At 46.7% G+C, this 15,138-nt stretch overlaps 4 protein-coding genes across 4 annotated transcripts; 3 read left to right on the top strand and 1 right to left on the bottom strand.

Annotated features, from left to right (window-relative positions):
• Positions 1 to 315: 315 nt before the first annotated feature.
• Positions 316 to 3,463, top strand: JR316_0001385 (Nudix hydrolase 15, mitochondrial; the record flags this gene model as incomplete). Its single annotated transcript, XM_047887191.1, has 12 exons — positions 316 to 446; positions 507 to 687; positions 741 to 1,022; positions 1,072 to 1,176; positions 1,245 to 1,372; positions 1,613 to 1,881; positions 1,935 to 2,022; positions 2,079 to 2,153; positions 2,210 to 2,272; positions 2,311 to 2,375; positions 2,426 to 2,485; positions 2,538 to 3,463. The coding sequence occupies 12 exons, from the start codon at positions 316 to 318 to the stop codon at positions 3,461 to 3,463; spliced, it is 2,373 nt and encodes a 790-aa protein (XP_047754937.1).
• Positions 3,464 to 7,718: 4,255 nt separating this feature from the next.
• JR316_0001386 (uncharacterized protein) lies at positions 7,719 to 9,660 on the bottom strand (the record flags this gene model as incomplete). Its single annotated transcript, XM_047887192.1, has 2 exons — positions 7,719 to 9,303; positions 9,356 to 9,660. The coding sequence occupies 2 exons, from the start codon at positions 9,658 to 9,660 to the stop codon at positions 7,719 to 7,721; spliced, it is 1,890 nt and encodes a 629-aa protein (XP_047754938.1).
• A 2,051-nt stretch (positions 9,661 to 11,711) lies between these two features.
• On the top strand, positions 11,712 to 12,965 carry JR316_0001387 (3-oxoacyl-[acyl-carrier-protein] reductase FabG; the record flags this gene model as incomplete). The annotated part of the gene is made up of 8 exons (XM_047887193.1): positions 11,712 to 11,799; positions 11,852 to 11,862; positions 11,913 to 11,974; positions 12,028 to 12,153; positions 12,211 to 12,370; positions 12,429 to 12,616; positions 12,669 to 12,845; positions 12,896 to 12,965. The coding sequence occupies 8 exons, from the start codon at positions 11,712 to 11,714 to the stop codon at positions 12,963 to 12,965; spliced, it is 882 nt and encodes a 293-aa protein (XP_047754939.1).
• Positions 12,966 to 13,257: 292 nt separating this feature from the next.
• JR316_0001388 (uncharacterized protein) lies at positions 13,258 to 14,685 on the top strand (the record flags this gene model as incomplete). Its single annotated transcript, XM_047887194.1, has 8 exons — positions 13,258 to 13,541; positions 13,596 to 13,669; positions 13,719 to 13,821; positions 13,871 to 13,948; positions 13,993 to 14,120; positions 14,177 to 14,195; positions 14,239 to 14,364; positions 14,415 to 14,685. 8 exons carry the CDS (start codon positions 13,258 to 13,260, stop codon positions 14,683 to 14,685), a joined length of 1,083 nt encoding a protein of 360 aa, XP_047754940.1.
• Positions 14,686 to 15,138: the final 453 nt, after the last annotated feature.

Consider the following 15,138-nt stretch of genomic DNA (forward strand, 5'->3'; position numbering starts at 1 on the left):
TCGACAACATTTACACCAACTTGAAGGAAGTCAAACAATGTTTGCACTCAATGAAATAACCCTCCTTCGTGAGCAAACACGGCGACATTACGAAATACACGACGTACTGCAAGGTTTCGCTAAACAAAAAACAAATGGGAGACGCGCTCTATCAAACCATATCTCATCTTCAATCTTCAGAGCAGACAATTTACGATGTTTCCCTTGTGTTATGACACAGGTCTGACTGTCTACTCGGTTCCCCTATTATTCCCTGCATCGGAGACCGGTTTTGGAAGACACCGGCAACGTTAATTCTGCTTGAATACAACTTTCATGGAACAGATTCTCATGGCAAGTCAACTTCCTATCGATGCATTCTCAAATAAAACTCGGCAGTGCATCGCAAATCTTGTTGATTTCTTCAGGAAATCTAAAGATGAACAAGAGCACCGAGCCGCCTACATGTATGTTTTCATCTCTTCCCTGATTAACGCAATGCTAATGAGTTTACCCTGAATATTCAGAAATGGAGTAGAGCCATACTCTCGTCTCGCTGCTGTTCTTGTTGTATTGTTTGAGAGAGATGGTGCACTGCGTGTGTTGGTCACAACCCGTGGAGAAAAACTGAAGACACACGGTGGTCAGACGTCTCTACCTGGTGGAAAGATGGATGCGGAGGATAACAGAAACATCATCGCTACAGCTGTGAGTTTTGCGTTGCTGAAGGAACAGTATAAATCTGAACGAGCCGTGCAAAGTACAGGGAAGCTTACGAGGAAGTTGCGCTGCCTAGAGACTGCCCCCACATATACACACTAGGAACTTTGGATCTCCATCCATTTCACAAACTCGTTGTAACACCTGTTGTCGCTGTTTTGACAGATGCTTCTGTACTAGACGAACTGGTACCCCGTGAAGGCGAAGTGGATCACATCTTTTCCCATCCTGTTGAGGCCTTCCTGAATCCTAGCCTTGCTGCCAATCTTGAACCACTAGTGCCCCATGGGAGCAAATACTGGCCGCACGAATCTAAATACCATGTAATAATGATTCGTTTTTCTTCTATCCTTGCTGACCTTTTGTGTTCAGCACTACAGTGACCATGTAATCAAAGATTTAGGTGGGACAACCTACCGCTGGCATTTCTTTCAAACAAGCGCGTCGCCTGTAACCGGGCTTACAGCTGATGTCATGGTTAGATTCTACATCCGCTACTACTGGTATTTGATACTTTTAAAACTGAAATTTGGATATCGACGTAGATACGAGTTGCCGAAATTGCGTATCAACGGGAGGCTGACTTTGAGCGATACGCGTATGATCAAATTCGCAGCTCACAGGCATGGGTGGAGGCATTCGAGGAAAAATATCAAAAAGCGTTAGCATTGCAGTAAATAGGACCTGGATACCTAGACAATGCAAAATTCAGCAATGCTAAATGTCTATTTGTTTTCCTTTCTCTTACCTTACTTTGAAACCTATGAATTGAGGGGAACCGTAAATAAAGGACCTTGGCCTTGGCCGATCAGTACTATCCTCCGACTTTCTTACTTCCGGCAGTGCCGCATTTAGGGCGCCTACTTTAGTACTAGATCTTGATTCGCGACAAATCTCCCACATGTTATTAAAGCATAGCCCCTGCCCTGGTTTATCAGCCCATCCCTTTCTGTCCGGAACCATCACAGGCCCCCGCTGTGAAATCAGTGCCCGCGATGTTGTCAATCCTCCTCATCACTTTGGCAGCCTCGACGACGTTCGCTCATGGCGAAAGCTCTCTGCAACGTAGAGCGGGTCAGACGTCTGCGGTGTGCACATCGGACTTTTCGTGGATGAATAATGAGCATAGCGCATCACCTTGTCAAGTGGTCGCACAGTTGAATGCGATATGTAACGGCGGCAGTGCGTACGATGTTCCTATATCCCTCCATTTCGATATTGAACTATTTTTTTAGACTGGGTCATTCCGGCCATCAACGCTACAACCCACTACGACAATCCCTCTAACGACCCCAATAATGATACTGCAAGTTTCTGTACATGGTAAGGAATCCCTGTCTAAATGAAGTTCGTGTTGCTGATATTAATTCATTTTGAAGTTCATGGGCTTCTTATAACCTTATCAGTGCATGCACTGTTTGCCAAAATGCTGATTTCCAGTTCAAGATCTCAGTGTACGCTCACCATTGTGTGGATCATTGTACCATTATTGATACATTTTCTTGCTTAGTTGGACAGATTATTCCTCATTGTGCTCTGGGAAACTTTCAACGACGTGCGCTTCCAATCACCTGTTCGAAATCTACTCTTCGGCTTACGCGGTTCTGACAGATACTTTCCATCCAACATAACACTTCCAACTGATCTAACTATACCATTCTGGGCGGGACAAGATCGTGAGTTGTTTTCGTATGTCATGAGCCAACTTGCTCATCTTTTCATCTAGCCACAACCTGGCCAAACGGGAGATTCAATCCCTCAAACGCGCAACAGATAGCTAATGAAAGTGAGTTGTTATTAGTACCTATATTGAGGTCTTCTTTATAACATCTTTGAAGACCATGCCGATCTGGGTCAAGTCCCTCCACCTGCTCAGAAAAAGTCGTCGAACGTCGGTGCAATCGTTGGCGGTGTGATTGGAGGTTTGGTGGTCATTGCTGCTGCGATCGCAGCTGCACTTTATCTCATCCGTCGGCAACGCCAGTCCGCTCCCCCAGAGGGAACTCTTCCACTGTCCGACTCGTCTGGGCACATGCGTTCAATGTCTGATGTATCGGCGTCCACACGGGCTTACACTACTCTTTCATCTACCCCCTTCAAGACACCTGCGAGCCCTACCATTTTTACGCACAACACCAGTGTCCGATCCGTCCCCTTCATGAGCTCGGTAGCAGCTAGTACAGTACCTTACGGGACCGCTACACCTCCTCCCCTTGTCCGACCCACGGCTACCCCTCCTCCCGTAAACCGAGTCGAAGACGTTATTGAGCCTTTCACGACGCTTCCACAGCAAACCAACTCTAGTCACGATAGGAAGCAATCGAACGGCAACGGGTTCCCTCTGTATGACTCTCCCTCTGCACCCCCGGTTGGCGCTGCTATGCACATGGAGATCACCCGACCTACAACCCCTAGCCAGGCCCAGAGGGTCGGCCGATATAATCCCCCTGCCTATGCGGAATCATCTGCAGGGAACGGCAATCGGGCCGCCCACCAACGGAACCAGCCATCGACCTCGGACGCCCAATCGTTACACTCTCTCACTTCAAGCAGGCATCATGGGACACAACATACGATTGCACACAGTCCGAGCTCCAGTGGTTCTGGGATCACTAATATTGTGGGACAAGCGTTTGCCGACAATGAAGCTAGTGGAAGTGGTATCAATAGCTTGCCTGGATATGGCCGCCAAGTTGGTCCTTTTAGGGACGAAAAACGGAGGCCTCCGGAAGATGGGAGTATCAGTGCTCGCGACATCGCCTAAAAACAACCTTCGAACTCCCTTCGAAGTATCTTTATCAGGCACCTGAAACGTGCAGGCCAGATTTCTCCCTATGGACCTTTTCGTCTTGTCATGATCCTTTGTTTGTAAAGCACACTGTACACCTGTACTCCTTGGATATCTTTATTCTACAGTCTCAGAAACGACATCAACGGACATGTTATACCTATGACAGTACGATACTACTTTCTAGCTTTCGCTTTGAAATTTGAAAACGAATGTACCTCTATTTATCTGTACATTGATTATCTCTCACACCAAGGTACCATATAGCCGAGTAATAATAGTACATGTATTTAATGAACTCTATAGCCCGTGTCATTTGTTGACGTTGGCATGCGAGAAGTCCGGCTTTGCGTTGATGGAAAAGGGGACAGCTGACCTTCGCCATATACTGCCAGTATAGACTGCTATCAGCTACGTCGGACTCGTTCGGCTTGGCTATTATAGGAATTGCGTTTTCAGATGCCGAACAAAAAAACATAAGACTCACAAGAACCATGAGCTTGGGACGAAAAGGCAATTCGCAATTGTTTCGTGCCCATATCTAACAGCAATAGATGTGTTTTGGCTGGTGCCAACAATGATTCATACCACCACAGAAGCTGCCGCGCCCTTGTGAAACAAAGCAGTACATGATTTGAAGTTTGCAACCGATACACCTCTCTGATCTTTTCGAAGGAACTATGTCGAGCGTACGCATCAACTTGAAGGCATATGCAAATATAGAACCACATACATGGTGGTATGAGAACAGCGTAAGTGGGCAATGTGATAATTACTCCCGTGCACATACTAGATCATAACAATACGGTTTCGGGCGGGCACACACTACCAATGACAGAGATTACTTCCCAACCAAAAAAATATCGTGTATTTTTGGCTTCGGAGGGTGGGGTCTAGGGTTTTGTGAAAGATTTCCCCTAGGAAGGCCACAGTTAACTCTTTGCTCCAAAGAATCAAATTTGGTGCGACTAGAAGGAAACATATCCACTGTAATTTTCATAGGACTTGGTAAATTTCAAACCTATATCAGTGAGTATCACCTTCGTATGCAAACTGTATAAAAATTTGCACTACATCTCTCAAGCAAATCTCGAGCTTATTCAAAGCGAAAGTCTCGCGATAAGAAGTACTCTAATACCTTGGATTATAGCGACTCACCAGAGACTTATACAAACTACCAGAAACTAGTCCGTTGAAGGTTTGCACCTAGCTGGTATGCTTCCAACCTTCAAGTGAGGAGGCCTGAATGACACCGTTGGTACTTAGCGGTGATCGGAGGATGAATAAGTCAAAGATCAAACAGATTTGGCCACCTTTTCTACATACACATGCGTAAGGGTTACAAATTTTCGTGCAGTGCCAATGCGCTCAACAGCAGTGGCCCAGAACTCGTATTAAAATAAAAACCAGATGGCAACATCATACACGATTAAATGTAGAAACGATACTGTCCTTATGTGAAAAGATCAAAAAGACGGTCCGACTGTGGTCCTAGTCGATTAATATCTGAAGAGTGAAGATATCAAGTTCAATATAAATCTAGCCAGAACCGTGGTTGAACTTCACAAGCTAACAAGAATCAATTCCGTTTAATTGTGTTGAGAAAAATTAGAGGCAAGACTGCCGTGCCGATGATGCTAGATTAAGTGATTCCTGCACCACACCCGTGTGTTCTTGAGTATTATAGCTGTCAAGGAGAGCGCTCAGAAGCCATGTTAATACAGGGTCTCCAATTCAGCAGTTTCTCACTCGATACACGTCCCGACAAGTCCGAATCTGCAGCGATGTATTGACTGATGTGCCCACAAGTTAGAGAATCCTTTCCAAATTTGAATATTACATAGTATTGTATGTATTTCTCCTGTTCAGAATATTTCTTCTTGGTTGTTACCTTACGGCTACTTGAGCATTATCATGAAGGTACAAATGTAAACTTCTGCCAGCAGTACTTCGAGGTGTCGGCCGTGTGGTACTGTACCTGTTCAAACCTATTTCGGAGAAATTATTATATATATCGTTGCGCGGCTTGTGCTCCATCTATTCATGTACAGAGAAGCTGATTATCTGGAAAATCCAGCGCCGGGGTGGAAGAATAATTGAACTTGTGGGTAGAATTATTTATAGAACATACACGTGCCTTCAATGAGGCTGGTTGTGGGTGTTGATGAGAATACACCGCGACATATGGACTCCAAAGTACCGTCAGAGCCTGGTAAGCCTAATATTAAAGCCCTCAGACTATGCTGGCTGCGCCTCTGTTTAAATACACATACTCAACACGAAGGTGTAACTAAATACTATCTACTCCCAAGAGTCCTTTACGGGCGCTTAAATATTCGATGACTTTTTAACCTTCAGGTTAATAAAAAGAAAAGATTCAGATATGACCACTTCATGGAATTTAGCTCTCTTTGCATGGGCGAGAATTGTTTCTTCTTCCTGGTTTCTTCCGACTTCAATGACCGCTAACCTATCACTTCAGATAGCCAAGTATCGTATTAAATATATAACTCTTGAAGGAACGACAAACGTTAGTCCTACTAGGCCCTGTACAGCTGCTGCATGGACACATACCATTATCAGAGCATACTCGCTATATTTCATATCGACGGGCATTTGCATAACCTCGTGGAGTTGTCGAAAAGACAGGCGTTGACATCATATTTCTGACAAAGATTTAGCATGCGGAGTCGGATTGGTCAATCTCAGTCAACGGCAGGAGACGTTGCCAATCTTTCCAAACCCCATGGGGAATGATATAGGCTTGAGCTCAAGAAATGAGAACACATGAATGGCAATCTCGACGGACGGGTAAAGATTGAAGTGTGACAGGATCGTACAGGATACATTTTATTTTGAGGTGGCATGCCGGATAATGTACAGCGAGAGTTGAAGCTGAAGAATGACATCGAATGGATCTGTCGAGCGGCTATCTTGAAGTGCCTCAGAGAAAAGAGGATTGAAATATGCAAAGCTGAAGGCACTAGATAATAGACATGAGCATGAAATCTATAGTAGTCTGTAGATCAAGACACACCTCAAGGACTCATAATGATTCATTTCGTCACCTGATTTTACCATACCCACAGTCCGACGATACTCCGTTCACATAACGTAGCGAGGCCATTAGCCCGCACTACACACAGCGCACGCACTTATTTCAACAAAAACAACAATTATATCATTGTACAAGGTCGATGCTACTGCTTGACACCGCACAGTAAGTTGTATGTAAGTAAATATGTACAGTGAGGCAGACCAAGAAATGTGAATATCATCATGGCTTCTCAGTATTACGAGGGAGAGTCGACGGGTGTCAACCAGGGTGAGGGTGTCACTTGGATGCCGGGAGGAAGAGATGGGTATGAGGGTATGTATGATATATATAAGGCCGGCGAAGAAGAGTGAGAAAGAAAGCCAACAAAAAATGGTATATGCGAAGGACAGATGAAAGAATTGAGTAAGAGTAGGATCCAAAGTGACTGAGAATGATGTGTTGGATATTTGTACTTCAGGAACTCGATAGAAGGCGATGTGATGGATACGAGGTTGTTGAAGTTATTACTGCTGCTGTTGCTGTAGTAGACTGGACTGGAAGATGATGCCAAAGCGAAATGAAAAGCGAAGCGATACCGGATACCTGAAGATGGACAGAATAACCCAGAGAGACAAAAGCAGAGGGAGGAAGGAAAAGTGAGAAGAAGAGTCGTAAAACATGTCGTAGAGTTGTCATGATAAAGATAGGACACAAAATTAGACCAGATTGCGTTCAGGTATGCTGGCAATGGCTGAGCGGATTGTGCAAGGGGAGCTGGGTAATTTGAATATGGGCAGTAGTAGAACAAAGAAGAGAAGGTGGTTTGATGATGGTATTGATGGGGAAGAGACGTCCAGTTGCCGGTAGTTTAAAGTTTTGAAGAAGGCGGGCAGGGAAGGAAATGAAGATAGCGGTCCAGAAGGTCCAGAAGAGCCGGGGATTAAAGCCATGCAGCATGCTCATAAATGACGCACACTAATTAGACACAGTTGGACAGGTAAACGTCAAGCTGTATAGGAATAACCTTCGTCATGACTCAACACAAACTGGACCCCAATTCAAAAAATGAAGTCCCCACAAGAACCAAAACGAGGACTGGCCGAATGATACATCATTTCACATATCGCATCCAAAATCTCGACAGCAAAAATCAAAAATCTGGTATGTCGAGACCGCCAACACAATCATCAAACATCAGATAGCCGTCCCTGACATGGAACTGACACCCTTTAGCACGTCGACACTCGCGTCACGGAGTGCTTCTCCCGCTCTAATGAACGGGGCACTGAATGACAGCTTGCGCTTCTGTTGTCCTTGTGCATGTCCCCGTACAGGGCTGGTACTGGACCTGGAAGGAGCAGTCGGCGGTGAAGATAACGACTGAGAATGCGAATGCAAGTGGAAAAAGGAATGATGACTGGAAGCGGATGGTTCGTGTTCCTGCGTCTTAGCTCCAGGAATGGGTATAGGAGAAGAACCAGAAGGGATTGGAGCTGTTTGGAGACGAAGCGGGACTAAAGGTTTCAGACGTTGTGGTTCCTGCGAAACGGCCGCAGAGGATTCGGGTGTCGAAATAGGCGTAGATTGTTCCTGTTCTTTAGCTGCTACTCTCTGCGCCGCAGCATTAGGGGATGGGCGAGGGCCTTTAGGGAGTGCTACGCCCGACGCAGCTCTTTCGCTCGTAGTAGAGGCCGACGGGATCTGCAGACCGCGTAATGAAAGGCCTTTCATTGGTTTGACATCTACTTCGTCCTCTGCTCGGGACGTAGCAGCCAGACCCAGAGGCGACGGTGACCGCGGTAATGAAGTAGCAGATGTCCCAGGCGAACCTGAAGGTTTCCTCGTGAAAGATGCTTTCAGGAGGCTCTCCTGAGACGAACCCATCTTGGAAGCCACGCTTTCCTTAGAAGATGAAGCAGAAACCGTAATGCCTGCAGGCCCTGGCAAACCGGAGCTCGAGATCCTCGGACTAGGTGAGGGCGAAAGCCTGGGTGATGGGGTACCGCTGGGAGACCTTCTGGGAGACGGGAGAGGGAAGAGTTGTGCCTCATCCTCTTCTTCAATAGGTGAGGAGCGTAATCTGTGACGCGGGTCGAGGATGTCTCCGGGAGAAAGTTCGTCCACAGCTGAATTAGAGGATAATGAAGAGCTGGAATCGCGTTCTCTGCCCAATCCACGAGGGTATCGTGGCCCGGAGTAAGGAGATCCTGGTGATAAAGAGGCAAAGCCTGCACCGGGGGGTGGCGGAGCGACCGAGCCGTAGAATGGCTGTAAATTTTCCCTGCTTGCATCGATGGACTTCCTGCGCTTGTCGACTTCATCGACCGTTAGCGAAAAGGCAGGTTTCGCACCATGTCGGGAAGACTCCGCAACATCGTCCAAACAAGAGGAAAGGACGCTGAATTCCTTTGAGTAGCTAGCGCTCTTGGTGTGCGTAGGCAGTTTGAACAATGAATTGATGTCGGTATTGTCGAGACTCGCGCTTCGCCTACGCTTGGCGCCTCGGGAAAACTTTTCTTGCCAGTTTTCGCCTTCTCTGAGAGATTCCTCCATAACATGTTCGCAGGCCTCGCAGCATGGACGTAAGGGAACCGTTGTTGCATCCTGGGGTCGATGGTAGATGGGTAACGACGGACGACGGACAGGAGATAACGGCATTAGAGTCGGCGAAGAGGATGGCGCCCTATGAACGAGGCATGGAGGTGGTCTTTTGGTGATAATTGGGGAAAGCGAAGTTGATCTGCTCCTCGACGGTGATCGTGAGGATCTTCGTCTGAACCTACACATGTAGTTTAGCGCTGTAATTCAATAGAAAATTTTTCACAACGAACAGAGGTATTGGGACTTTGATAACAACTCTCGATTCCTCTGCACTTTGGTTCTGCGCCAGTGAGCCACCAGACGCATCCTCCCCGTCAGACTCCGTTTGCTGGCCCTTCCTCTTCCACAAGGGTAGTGAATAGGATTTGGTCACCATCAACGACGGTCTCTTTTGCAGAGCCTCTGGTATCAAGACACACTCGTTGTCAAACCGAACAACTCGACTGGCCCCATCAGCCTCAGACGCTGAGTTTCCTGGCAATATGAAATGGCCGGTCATCGTCGAACTCGCCTGAACTATGGTTGCCGTCTGCATAGTGTGAGGTGGTGGTGGTGGTTGGAGTAAGAGGCCAGAACAACCTCAATCCCACCCGAGATGAAAATAGGAAGGAGTGGTGCGATAGTTAGTCGCTTGTGCGTTTCTTCTTCTGGGCCCAATTTCGGACACACGGTACCCCCACATGTCACCCCTGATCTCGGCTAATATGTCGACTTCTTGCTGTCGTCCTTTCACAGTCCGCAGCGAAAATGATTTGCGGTAAAGACACCTTAGTCTTGCTTCAGCATAGGTTTGAAAATATGCTGAAAGCTATGCGTAGCGTCGACAGTAATATTTTTCAACCAAGTTCAAGCTTTGAAACCCCAAGAAACTCAACCGTAATCGGTTACATACAGGTTGCCACACGTAACTTGATTTAAAGTAAACTAAACACATGATGAACTAAATAGAACTTTAGAAGCGATTATTCTTGGAGCCTTTGCAGTTCCAATTATCTGGACACTGGGGATGGAGTCCTCGTTTCCCTAACCCTGTGGTGTACGTTGTACACTGGTGGGGTAAACCGTGGACCAAATCCTATATTACAGCCATTGGTCATTGGTTGGAGATATTATGGAGAGTGCGGAGAGAATGGAAATGGTTCCCGCAATTAAGGTCATACAAACAATACACGCAGGTCTCGGATCCTCAAAAGGGAAAGTAAAATACAGCAGCGGGGGTGACCACCCGGATATGATCCCGAACGGGGACATAACCCACCGGAGCCGAGGTTGGACAAAAAGCGGAAGCTTTTTGGTACAGTAGTACTGGACCCTCCTGGGCAGAAGGAAGATGAGCTCAGCCAAAGTCCTCTTCGATGATACAGAGATATTTGAATCCACGGGCACTGAACAAATTTAAGTCCCAAGCCAGTCAGGAAAAGTATATGTTGACAGTGTCCAATCGACTTGTGTGAAACAGTGGAACGAAGCCTCGTACGAGATACTCGTGCTGACCGGCGATCTTTTCATTGCAAAGATAGGGGCAGAACAGATGCACTTTCACGTTATCCTCGTCCAACATGTTCTCGGGGCGTGCATCAAGGACCAGGGTTTAAACGTTGAAGCTTCGAGATATAAACTCACCAGTCAATTTTGTACTGACTGCTGACAGGCGTCAGGCTTGCTTGCTGCAAAAGAGTGAACGTGCAAAAGCCGCTTGTTGTGTCTGTCTTATTAGCGATAAGAAGACGTGAAGACCCGAGTCCCTGCGCCTGCCGTTTGTCACCTGAGTTCTGTGAAGGCGTTAATGTTATGAAAAAATTGCCAATCATTCATAAAAAGCATTCAAATAACAGACAAAATCCAATCCTTTTTCGATTCGTCTGGAACAAATATAAATTTCCTTCACTTCATTCCCAGTGAATCGTTCAGAGAACGTACCTTGGCTGAATGTGAGTGTTTTCTTGAATTTGAATAGAGGAGGGCTCGCATTATAATCAGCAGGTAGATTAAGAAATCATGAGTGCCGCTGGCAGGAAGCGAGTCGGCAGTCAAAATGAATTAAAACCTCCCCTAAATGAGGCACGTGTGGAAGTGAACTACTGTGAGAACCTTCAAAAGTGATGGCCGTAAACCGGCTGGAAACTTCAAGCTTTGTTCTTTCTTACAACGCAAGGCAATAGCCCAATACAACATTACCTGAGTACTTCCTACTATTAAAAAAATTTTCAACATTTTTAGTGGCCAAGCATAAAACCGAGCTGGTAGATGAAGTTCATATTCATGCAATTGTCGTGTACTTCAAGTTGAAATATATTATCATCCAAAGTACGGGACCCCTTACAGCTTAAATACTCGACCTTCATCTTGCTCATACATATATTTTCTGAAGTATTCAAGTCCAAATTTCAATGTTTCGTCAATCTATACTCTAAGGGTTTCGCAGTGAATTCGAATGTCATCTTTATGCGTAATCTTGCTTTGAAAATGGATAGGACCGCTTGCGAGTCGGGAATCGGCATTGGTATAACCGGATTTCCAATTTCCCCACAAAACCCTTTATAATACCAGCACGTCAGGTTCTCTTCCTCCATCTCAATCTTCACCATGTCGAACCGTCTTGCACAAGTTTCTGGACACATTACCAACTCAAATGGGCGCGGGCTGCTCGCTGGAGAGGTTGCTATCATCACGGGTATGTCACCAGCACAACAATTTCCGAGCATATCTAACAGCGTGCCTATTAGGTGCTGGACAGGTAACTTGCTTCGTATCATCCAAAGCGCCCCTGACCGGTGTATCTGCTAGGGAATTGGACGCTCAACAGCAATCCTTTTCGCAAAAGAAGGAGCAAAGGTCGTCATCAGCGAGTATGTGCCATGTCTACCACTTTCTGTGATGAAGTTACTTAACATTGGATTAGTATCGACGCCAAACGCCTGGAGTCAGTAGAGGGTGAAATCAAAGCTGCAGGTGGAGAGGTCCTCTCCGTCGCCGGAGACGTTGGCGCAGACGACTTCCCAAAAAAGATCGTGGATGCAACCGTTCAGTGAGTTCGGCCATATCGTTCGCCCGAGGTGAGGTCTGCTGACACCAATCCGCACAGGAAATGGGGGAAAATCAACCATATCATCAACAACGCCGGATTCACGTTCGACAAGATGTTGCACACGACCCCGGACGAGACGTTCGACATCATCATGAAGATTCACGTCCGCGCGCCGTTCCGACTTATCCGCCAAGCCGCGCCCTACTTCCGTCTCAAGGTATATTCAATCTGGTTGTCGCGTGTGCAATTGTATTCTGATAATACCCGACGACTAGCCCGAGGCGCGTGAGAACAGGTCTATCATTAACGTATCCTCGACGTCAGGTCTGCACGGGAACGTCGGCCAGGCAAATTATGCCGCTGCCAAAGCTGCGGTCATCGGTCTAACGAAGACCATTGCGAAAGAATGGGGCCCCTTCGGTGTGCGCGCCAACACCATCGCCTTTGGGCTGATTCACACTCGGTTGGTGCTTCCGTGTTTCGCCCCGGTTCCATGCTGATAGACCGCGTTCTAGGTTGACTGCACCCAAAGAGGCTGGAGTTACAATTGAGATTGATGGAAAGAAGGTTGCACTGGGCGTCCCAGGCGCGCGCCCACCGGTTTCGGCTGCTGCTCCATCAGAGGAGGCATTCCCTCAGATACCCCTTAGGCGCGGCGGAACTCCAGAAGACGCTGCTGGATCAATGCTTTTGTAGGTTCATGTTTTCAATCAATGATGCCATTTTTCTGACGCTTTCATAGCCTCGCGTCTCCTTTGGCTTCTTACGTCTCAGGGCACACTTTGGAAGTTACTGGCGGTGTTGGAATCTAAGTTTCTGTTAACTATGCTTCAGTTTGTAAATATTCATTGCTATGCCTATACCATGTAACAGCTGTATGTGTAGTCAAATACAAGGTGTCTGTCACCCTGAATAAAAATCCGAGTAAATATGCGAAATTTAGATAGATAAACTTGCAAAACCTTCAAACATGCAAATCAGAAAGTACGACGGTGTTTTCGAGTTCGCGCGTTGTACCGTACTTGGATATTTATAGATTCGGCTATCACTTCGGCTTTGAAATTTGAATATCGGACCGTGAAACCAATAATATATATTGGCGTCATGGTTCTTGGCGTTCCTTCTCAAACCGCAAACCAACCACATTCTATACCCTGGCACATCGTCGCTACTATGGACAAAGAAGCTGGCACAGAACATGTGCCACAGAAAGTATCCACAGAGCCTGAAGGATTGGACAAACTCTTTCCATGGCTGAAACCTGCATTGCGGTCGAGACGGACGATTAAGACATGGATTCGATGTTGTATTGCATTGGCGACGACGATGATGCTTATGGTGGCCACGAAGCCTGCGCATACGATGGGCCAAGCTGCATTCTTCTGCGTGTGAGGACAATTGTACACAGAAACGCGCCCGTCTACTGAAGTTATTGTCTCAAGAATCGTGGCCGTGATGTTACCTCCAACGTTTGCTCTATCGGTATTTTTGATGGCTGCGACAACGTTGCTAGTTGGTATGTCTCTCTAGACATGAAAATGCATGCTTGAAATTATAACGAATAGGTATGCTTCTGGGATGGGCATGGGGTAGTGCTGCCATGGCTTCAGCCCTGTCTGTTCGCAGCGCGTCTTTGTTTGCCCAGCAGTCACAGACATTGAAGTCTTTGTGAGTTTAACAAACGTATTCTTCGCCTTTGGCACTGATATTTGCATAGACTGGATCCCACAAGTCCCATCCCAATTGCGAGACAGATTCAAATCCACACTTTCCATGGCATTTTTCTTGACCCACGGTTAGTGAATCCGTCGTTTCGTTTTACGGGTTAATTAACTGTAGTGTGTGCCAGCTCATCGGCGGTTTACGGCGCCTTTCTATTTATTGGTACATTTGCAATGGGAGCGTTGAGAGCGTATCTTCCGAGCTTGACGCTGCTGAGCGTCTTTGGGTCGATCGTAATGGATGTGGTAAGTTGATCTGTCAAAAAGATGCAGTTGAAACGCCTTAGATGACCGTTTTACAGGCGTGTACTACAGGGCCGCGTGAGTTTTTAAATAAGATCACTATTGCAGCTCTAACTCCCAGTGCAGTGCTACCAACTGCACAATATACCATCCCTGAACAGCTTATCATCCCTACAACCTTCTATGTTGCGGTCGCGATTGGGACTGTTATCCTTATCTTCCCAGAGAGCTTGAGCCACGTTTGGCTGTGAGTGTGTTTAGCTTTGGCCAGAAACCTAAACTGATAAGATTATCCAGTACGCTGTTATTGGAATCGTTCTGGACCAAGACTCTGGATCTGCTGCGGTTACAGTCCGAGACACTTGCCCTCCGTCCATCAGACCATGAGGCTTGGACCAAACTGAATGCTCGCGGCACACAATTACGCACCAGTCTGGTTGCTGCGACAGATGCAGTTTCCGACCAACTCAAGTTAATCGACTTGGACACATCGATTGGCCGTTTAGGTCCAGCAGACCTTAAGAAAATCAATTTGGAACTGAAGTCGATTATGTTTCGTGCTAGGTGAGATATTAAGAGTGCGACGCCCAAGATATTAAGTGGTTCTCACGTATGGAAAGCGAGACTGTCAAGCCTCGAAAGCCGTTGCCAAACATTCTCGGGTTGTCAAGCCGTGCACACTTGGCAAACTCTCGGCAAGCAAAGACTCCGTGCACCTAGTGCCGTCAAAAAAATAGCTAGAATTTAATAAGAGCAGGTCATCTACAGTAGTATACAATATATACACAATTTCTCCGCTACGTGGTGCACATATAAAGAACATCCATGCAAAAAAGCAGGGATGTGGTGCTCCCGCGCAGCTTGTGCGCCGTTTTAACCCCTGTCGGAGTTTGATAGGAGTCAAAATATGAATGGCGCGAGCGGTCCGCTAGTGGCGCCCGTGGGACTTGGTGTAAAATAGCTGCTTTTGATTGCACGCAACGTGAATAACCTTTCAAGAGGCCTACTCTCTTTCATAGAA

The sequence above is a fragment of the Psilocybe cubensis genome, chromosome 1 (assembly GCF_017499595.1).
Source record: "Psilocybe cubensis strain MGC-MH-2018 chromosome 1, whole genome shotgun sequence".
NCBI lineage: Eukaryota > Fungi > Basidiomycota > Agaricomycetes > Agaricales > Agrocybaceae > Psilocybe > Psilocybe cubensis.